We start from the raw sequence: 9,250 nt of genomic DNA, 5'->3' as shown, positions 1-9,250 counted from the left end.
GTTTCCTCTATGCTCATATTTTTAAGCTTGTACCCCACAAATCTACAAAGAGGAGAAAAACTACTATGTGTAATAATATCATTCTTAATAGGGTAGAAATTTATTGTTGTTAAATTGAATTCTGCAAAATTCCTCACGATGGTATTGTTTATTTTCTACACGTGTCTCACCCCATGGGTTATCTTCTGGCATTTCGTGTTGCCTATTTATTTTTCATAATGAGCTCCTGGGTTCCACTCATGCACCATATAAAAAATTTGTGAAATAAACCTAAATAACCTTGTCCTCGCCATAACATAGGTTCTATTTAAGCTTGACTGAGCATAACTAAGTAGATATATTTTGACTTGTTACGTTTGTTTAGCACAATGGATTGTGTTACGGTGGATTTATTTAATTTATACCACTCTGAGCGAGTTTTTACCATAACGTGTTCCAAACCTAACATAATAAATGAGGGCGAGTGGTCTAACTACTCTCGCATTATACTTGTACCTCACTTCTAGGTGTTTTCACTTCAATTCAGCCCTTTGCACTTGCAAGAAAATATGTATGGATCATAACAGACTTACCTTCATACTTAAATAAGAATGATTACCTAAATAAATAAATAAATCAGCTAAATATACAGATAACATATTTCTATCTTAAAATATCAAATATACTCATATGGGTCATGCAAGCTTTTACTCTACTATAACATAATCTCTCACATGTACAGAAATAAATTGTTTATATGCACCAATAGTTGAGTAATTAAATCCAATAGTCGAGTAATTAAATCAGAACTTATATGTACATATAAAATTCTAATCGTATTCGTTGTTGGAACTATACTTGGTATAAACATTATCCTCCCAGCCATGAACTAATCCACTAGTTCCCCCCAAGCTAATATATGCTTGCCTCTAAATCAACAACCTCATTGATTCTTGAAGGGTATATTTTATAATCTTTCTTTCCAACATATTTGCTTAGCAACGTCTTTCCTTTTTGGGTCTACCAACCCACTTCCTGGGATTTCTTTCTTTTCTTTTTCGAAAAATGTGTTGTTTCCTTTTCTTTAATGCCCTCATTCCTCTCTCGTGGTGCTTTATTCCACCCATAATTAGTTTATTTATCTAGCTATGTGATTTAATATGTCATTCTCTCCCATCTCATTAAATATTATTTATTTACTCCTAGGGATTTTTAGGAGTCCTTTTTAGGGAATATTTATTTTGATCTCATCCATCAATGATGGTTTCCAATTTTTGGCAAGAATCTCTTTACTCTAGTGTTTCTTTCCCAAGTAGTTTCCAATTTTTCATTTATTAATAAAAAGCTATTTATCACATCATATTAACTTTATTATTCACATTTATTTCAACCCATCATGACTTTCCATCCATCAAATCTAAAAATAGTTCAGTCTAAACATAGCAAGACATTAACATAGAGAACAAAGGACTATTACATCTTCTATGTAACTAAACTTTCAAAACAACTTTCAAATGGATCATAAAAGTGGGAGAGGAAATTTGATAAATATTTCAAAAGATATTTAGATATATTAGATACATATCCAAATTGTAATGATGCACTCTCAAGTGTTGGAACTTGTGGAAAAATCATTTGAGAAGAAAGAATGATTTGGTATCATATGATCATCAAATAAAATTGAAAGATTAAAATCTCTTGATTCTCATGACTAAGGCCTTGAAACGCATTTACACATTGGTCCATTAATGCACTCGATGAGTGTCCAATGCTGGATTTCATAATATGTTAGCATAAGATATAAAAATAAAATAAAAAATAAAGGACAAATCAAAATTCTAAACAAACAATAATAAATCGAGAATGAAAAATAAAATTACATTATCATTTACACTAATGTTACAAGTAGTGTTACACTACAATTGGTATTTATTTGAAATAATTTCCTTTTGTAAAGTATTAACCGAGATAATGAAATTTGAATTGATGTTGACATCTACTTGTGGAGGTGAAAGAGGTTCATCACTATGAAAAATAATGACAACTTGAATAATATTTTATTCTTAAATGTCAATGGAATCCACTTCTAAAGAAATGAAATCATCATGAGATTTAGCAGATTCAAAATGAGCAGATTCAAAATGAGCACTATGAGCATAAAAGGATCTCCAATTGTGACATAAAGAATTACTTTTAGAATTAAGAACATGAGAATTTGATGGAGGATAAAATAACTCACTATTCTAAACTTCAAAAGTGTCGTCATAAACGACTTCCTAATTACTAATAGCACTTTCTTCCTTTTCTGAAAATAAATTAGAACCAGGAAAATGATTAGATCAAAATCATGGGAATTCTTAGAGATGGTGAAAGTATGGACAGTTAAATAATCACTGTCCTGATCATAACTAATCAATAATTTGTCATTCACTAAATTTGTGACAACTCCTTTGTTCTCTAAAATTGCATTTGTATGAGAAGGAGCTCTCAAATGATTAACAAACAGATTAAGGTCAGCAAAAATGTTAGGATAAAGAGAAAAATGGTTGTTTAAATAAATAAGAGAGAATTATTTCCTTTTATAATAATCATCATAAAATTATTCTTAGGTTTCTAATATTGTCATTAATTCATCATTTCCTCCAAGGAAAGACTCGTATTTTTTAGAATTTAAAATGATCTCTAGAATGTTACGAGGATGACTTACAATGTATTCCTGAGAGTGACAATTTAAATCATCTGAATCATATGGCCGAAAATCATGGACAACATTAGAAATATCAGAAGAAATTGATGCAGGAAGCAAATTGAAAGGATTATCTTTAACCATTTGCATTGTCTAATGTTTATTTTCTTGTCGTTTATTGCTTGTTAATTTTTTTACAAGCTTATTTTCTTCTTTAGCGGAATTAGCATGATTTGGGTCAGCAATATTCATTTGACTTAGAGAATCTCTGAGATCAACATTATTTATTTTAACAAAACGTACTTCCTCTTGAAATTGTTTAGTATAAGTGTTTTCATATTTTGTTTAATGAGGATCGCCAATGCCATTTTGAGCAATTGGTATTTTTAGAAGTGGAAAATACACTTAAAAGAGTGACATCTTCTGGTTCTTTTCAGTTTAGAAGTGGAAAATACACTTAAAAGAGTGACATCTTCTGGTTCTTTTCAGTTTGGAATGAAAGTAAGGGAACAAATATATTCAAACCATTCCATCAATTCAATATCTAAAGGTCTATTTTCATATTTAAATCTTAAGCAAATTAATTGGAATATAATAATAAATTTTATGGAATATTCATTTTCAAACTTTGATAAATTTTCAAGTTCAATGCATACATGTTCATAATCATAGCCATCAAATTTTTTAAGGAACTTTGTGATAAATTGGTCTCAATTATGATTATAGGCAACTATAAGTGATTCGCACCATCTTTTTGCTTTACCCGTGAAAATGAGAGTAAAGATCCTACATAGAATACCTTCATCAACATTAGAAAAAGTAGAATTTATAAAATTTTGAATGAATTGTAAAACATGATCATATGCAGAAGTATTTCTCTTACCATCAAACTTTACCTTTGACAAGAGTCTTACAAGTTTCATTGAAGTGGTGGAAGATGAAAATCCAAAGATACAACTCCAAATGGGAGATTTAGAAGGAGCCATTGCAAATAAATAAAAACTTTAGAATACAAAACTCAAAAAAGAAAACATATTGTTTGCCCTCCTTCTAGCACCAAAATTGTTGATGGCCAAAAATGACGAAAATCAACAATGGGGATATCACCCGGTCAATGCCCGAAACTAAGTAAGCCCTTGTATATTTGAGATCGTGATTATGAATGGTTCAATGGGTCTAGCTATCCTCACTCTCCCTATTGACTTGTGATGTTTACGATTACCATCAATAAGAATAGGCAATGAGACTTACCCCCTTACAACTAGCTTGCAAGAGAGAAATATGTAAGATGACACAAGTGCTTAGCCAAGCCACCAATGAGGTTTATCCTCTGTAAGGAGACATCTAAAAAATGAGAACTAAGTCTAAATCTAAATCTATATGCACACCTACTTACTAATGCATACAAATAAAGGAAGTTAGTCTAAATTGATACCTAGGAAATAGCTCCTAAATACCAAGTGCAAAGATTCAAAGATGATGGGGATTTAACATGGTTTTTAATGATGAATATTAGGTTGTTGAATTACTTCTAATAATTGATACTTTAATACAGGACATGGTTTTTTTAGAGATCAAAATGCTAAAAGATAAATCATTAAATGTTTGGAAATAGTTCACATAATTCTAATGATAATTAAATAATTTTATTGCGATAAAGTTTTGAAATAGTTACTCAGAAATTTGATTAAATACAAGAGAAAATCAAGAATAAATAGCATATCTATAAAATAATTAGATCAAATAGCTAATTCAATAGACAAAAATTCACATATCTCACAATAATGTTCAAACATGTAATCATTAGCATAAATATGCTATAAAATAATAAGATTTTTATTCACAAATAAAATTATTTGAAATACAATCTTAACCCTGGATCTAATTATCTATCTTCACAAACAGTTTCTCCAAGATTCCTCCCAAGCTTTTCAACTTTTTCAATGGGAAAAAGAGTTGCAATAGTGCAAGGTCTAGCCTCTACAACAGAGATTTGATCTCAAAAGGAAAAACCTCAAAAAATTAGATCTCAGTATTCCCAAAGAATTTATAGCAAAAATTCTCTTTACTATAATGCAAAGAGTCCTCCTAGATGCAGTAAAAAAGAACCATTCATTCATTAGTTACTTATAATTACAACTAAAATCTCCAAGAAAGGAGAGTTATTACAACATGACTGAGATCTCTGATTTTTAGTTGGAAAAGAACCCTCTTTTCTTATTGTTGGTGCAATTTCATTGCTCAAAGATGCCTAGGCCTCCTATCCAACAAGTTCTCTTTAAAAAAAAAGAAACAAAAACAAAAAACAAAAACTAAACTAAAAATTAAAACTAATAAAAATCAAGAGAAAACTCAAATTTATAAAAGTGTCAAAAAAAAATTAAAGAATTCAAATCCAATTTCATAAATTAACCTAAAAGAAACTTATTCTTTCCCTTGCTTTTAATTGTTCCCTATAGATATTTCTGGGAAAAATTAGGAATCTAAAACTGAATTTTGAACAACAAGAGATTTTGGCCAAATGAAAGCTTTCCAAAACAAACTCAGGAATTCATTTTTTTTTTGCAAATTTGTAGTTGTAGCTTCTATTAAATTTTTGCCGTATAAAATTACCATATATTGTCAATAAACTACTCCATAATCCTTCTTCTCAGAAGCAGCGTTCCAACAAGCCCTCATTTGCTTCATTTGATTGAGTAAAACTCAAAATCATTCAAAATTGTGTTCCAAAATAGACTGAATTCAAAATTGTGTTCCAAAATAGACTGAATTATGTTAGGTTCATAAAATTCTGGATCATTTTATTAATGTTCTAATTTAATATATTTGAAAAGTATTTAAATAATAAAAAAATTACAAATAAAACAAAATAAATAAATAAATAAATATATATATATATATATATATATATATATATATAATAAAAAATTAAATTAGAAATTAAACAAAAATAAATAAAAAATGAATATAATAAAATATGATATTAAAAGGTGGGGTGGTTTAAAGTTTCAATCGGTCATACATACATGAAGTATGGGGGAGTTAATGTGGAAGGAGTGGGTGGATGTCCGTGAGTTGAGTGCAGTGCAAGCCCTCCCCCAGTCTATTATAGTTTAACAAGGGGAGCTGCGACGCAGCGAGTCCCTGCGTGAAGTTGAGCCTGCTTATATTGTTCATGTCTAGAGCTTATATTGTTCATGTGATTAGACATAGTTATTTTAGCTATGACTTTAAAGGTAAATCATTGTAGCTTTACCTAAATCTTAGTATTCACAGTTTGTTTCATATTTTTTTAGTGATTTATGCCAAGTCATAGCTAAAACAACTCACCCCAAGTGATTGGCAGCATATAAATATGGTTAGTTTCAGGACAATGCGCGTGGAAACCGTGGGATATCACTGTAAGGACGAGCCAAGAGGGAAGCACGCAAACCGAGTGAAAGTCTATGAATGTTTCAACCTAAATTATAAAAATATTTCGTCTTTCACAGCGACTCTATGAGCGTTCTTAGTCGTACAAATAAAAGAATCGAATGATTAAGCTTTTCTAATCTTTCATTATAATTTTTAGCAAATATCTAATCATATGATTGATTTCCTTTTGCTTGTCTCCATGCCCTGGATACAGTGAATTTGATAAATTAGTGCACATTATTATCAAAAGTATCAACATAATATCGCAGTTAACATGCCAGATTGTAACAATTAATCATATTTAGATTTTAAACAGCACAAAATGCATAGAAATTCACAGAATGTACAACCAAAAGAGAGGAATTTGCAGTGATTTAAAAGCTTTACCGGAGTTATGACAGTTGTATATTCCATCTCTTTAGAGTTTGCCAACTTCTGGTTCTTAGACAGAGATGACATTTCTGAGGAGTTTGAACGTCGTGGAGCTGAATCCTTCCATGTCTCCAAAATCTTTTTACCTAAAACGGCTTCGTTGGGATGCTTAGCGACGGGCTTCCGGGGATAATGAGCAACCGAGGAAGTATGAGTTTGAAAGGAGAACATATTTTGATGAAGATCTCGCATGAGCGAAGGCTGCGTTCTGGTAAAACTTTCGGCATCTTGAGTGGGGTCGAATTTTGGATTGATTTGCATTCCTTCGAAAGAGTTGTCAACGCTAGAAGGATTGAATTGCATTGATTCAGAAGGATTGTCACAGTGGGTACGCAGAAAATGAGAATTTAAGTAAACAGAAAACCTTCTTGCAGAGAGAATCTCATTGGCCGACAATATTAAAATCTGCTTCAAGGCTTATGGATTGTAAATTGTAATAATTACGTAGCTATGTAAAAGTAAGCAAAATGTTAGGATAATAATGTATCTACCCAACGCAACGCCCATTTCATAGGTAATAATTACTTGTAATGGATTTCGATATCGTTAACAAATATATTTTAAGACGAGGCCACACGTTACACAGGAGACATGTGATGGACATGCATGCAGCAACGTGTTTGTACGCACCAACGTGTTTGTACGGAACGTGGGAAACAAGGCCATGAGAACCACCATGGCTCTCCAAATCTGCAACACTTGTGCCTGAAACATGGCTCTCCAGACCTGAAACATGGCTCTCCAGACCTGCAAAACACTGCCAGAACCATGCTACAAATAATAAGAATCTAGTCTAGTCTTACTGACTGAGGGTTTTCGTGTAGTTAGGAGGAAGGGTATAAATGGCCAGGTTACCAGTGCGGCTATTGACGAGACAATCTGGCGAGAGCTCCCCGAGGAGGCTTTGGAACTATTTCTCCATGCCGTCCATAGCTTTCTTCAACAGCGTCGCAGCGTCAACATAAATCGATTTGAGAAGTTTTGATGCAAGGAAGAAAACCAAATCGGCAGAAGGCAAAGCAATTATTTCATCAATTTTTCCGAGAATATGATATTGAGCTGCAGGGTAGCTTCCAAGAAGAAAATACAAAAAATAACAAAGCAAGATAAACATATTACTGTTACCTGTGAGAAGTCCGTCGCCGTCTCTAGTAATTCTGGTCCTTACAATGCGTGGATGGATAGAATTTGCTGTCACATTGGCCTTCATTTTCTGCATTCTAGACGGAAACTTGTGTTAAATGTTTATTCCTTGTAAAAAAATTGTAAATTTGAGCGGTTATGGAAAACGTAGCTCAAGATTAAGGTTACCTCGAGTCTCAACGCAAGCTCTTTTGTGTGTAGAATATCGATAGCTGCTGTAAGTTTTGACCCAGATTTGCTTGAATCTTTGGAGTTTGTTCTTTCTTGCGCATATGACAGATTTAATAATAATGGCTCTTTGTTTGATGCGTTTCTTCAGGTTGTAGCGTCTCAAGATTGGCCTGAAGTCACTAAATATGCAGGCTTAGTTTGTGCTCAGGCACATCGTCAGGAACTCATTTAGGATCTTTACAAGTCTGGCAGGATCCTGTGCGAGGGTCTGCAACTGGAGGCATGATAAAGTATACATTTCTTGTCTATCCCTAAAAACAGAAAATATGTGCAAATGTGGCCGAGTGTTTGACCTGCTTGACTGAATTAAGCTTTTTTGAAGCAATGTTTGTGCAAGCATGAAAGAGGGGTCATTCTAAATTCTTCTTTTGCATCTCTGCTTATAATATTTTTCATTCTGTTCCTATTTGGTTTGGCTTTTGAAACTGAAATATGAAAGCATATCAATTCTCTCAGGGAATTGTTGATTTCATTCAGAAGGAATACAGGACACAAGCCGGAGCGTATAATATTTTACAGGTAATAATCATCGATAAACGGGTAAAATACGTCATTCTTATAACCCTGGTTTCCCTTGAATTTTTTTCGGAAATAAATAGTTTCTGTGAAAATTAAGGAATAACAGGTACAAGGAGCGAGTTAAAACATTTAAAGAATTCAATAAAAAGGCGCTAGAAAGTAGCTGTATGAGAGATCTTACTTGAGAAATCGATTTGAGAGTCAGTCGGACTGCTGAGGAGGAGGCCGGACTCGTTATCCGTGGAATCGACAAGCGATGCATCAAGATCCATTGTTGAGCGTTGTGTTGAGGCTACTATACGATCTGTGAGATCCACTGCTATACAATCTATTGAAGCTGTTGTAAAGCTCGATCTGATCAGCGAAGGGCAGTTAGAAATAAAACCCAGAGGCAACGTACTGGACTACATTAGCACCGGTGGCGGAAGGTTATAACAGCGGGACTGCACAGCTGCTGTGCATGTAGCACGCACATGCTTCGCACAAAGACACCTCCCGCCATGCAAAACTTGACCATACGGCCGACACCTGCAAAAGAACAAGCAACTTAGCATATGTATCCCATTCGCACTTAACAGTAAAAATTAAGGAATTAATGTCAGCATTAAATCGAAACCGCAAACCGTCAAGGCCAGTTGATTGTGGGTAAGTACGAGTTTAAGATATGGTCCGGCCTCTTCCGCCTCGGGAAGAGGCCAAATAAGATGGCCAACAGAAGTTCAACTGCAAACTTTATGATATAACCAAAAATACCACTAAAAAACCCGGCGAATTAATGTTATCTGCCCTCCGAACGGTTACTATAGTCCCTGCCGGATGACAGATGGCAGGGACTAATAATAGATC

General features: G+C 33.3%; 1 protein-coding gene across 5 annotated transcripts; it reads right to left on the bottom strand.

The window, feature by feature from the left end:
* Positions 1 to 6,102: 6,102 nt before the first annotated feature.
* Positions 6,103 to 9,040, bottom strand: LOC149249203 (uncharacterized). Of its 5 annotated transcripts, XM_089458654.1 has the most exons (6): positions 8,586 to 9,013; positions 7,823 to 7,995; positions 7,637 to 7,731; positions 7,142 to 7,268; positions 6,467 to 6,794; positions 6,103 to 6,283 (listed from the first exon to the last, which is right to left on the bottom strand). In XM_089458654.1, the coding sequence occupies exons 3-6, from the start codon at positions 7,728 to 7,730 to the stop codon at positions 6,248 to 6,250; spliced, it is 585 nt and encodes a 194-aa protein (XP_089314780.1). In that variant the 5' UTR covers position 7,731; positions 7,823 to 7,995; positions 8,586 to 9,013; the 3' UTR covers positions 6,103 to 6,247. The 5 variants fall into 5 exon arrangements, 4 of the variants coding, with proteins under 4 accessions (XP_089314780.1, XP_089314778.1, XP_089314777.1 ...); XM_089458652.1 differs by lacking the exon at positions 6,103 to 6,283 and having other exon boundaries at positions 6,362 to 6,794; positions 7,823 to 8,004; positions 8,586 to 9,040; XM_089458651.1 differs by lacking the exon at positions 6,103 to 6,283 and having other exon boundaries at positions 6,362 to 6,794; positions 8,586 to 9,020.
* Positions 9,041 to 9,250: the final 210 nt, after the last annotated feature.

Source organism: Pinus tabuliformis, chromosome 7 (genome assembly GCF_031772625.1).
Source record: "Pinus tabuliformis cultivar Carrire ecotype Pingquan chromosome 7, CPIR1, whole genome shotgun sequence".
NCBI classification, from domain to species: Eukaryota; Viridiplantae; Streptophyta; class Pinopsida; order Pinales; family Pinaceae; genus Pinus; species Pinus tabuliformis.
This window is presented reverse-complemented; position numbering and strand designations above follow the sequence as displayed.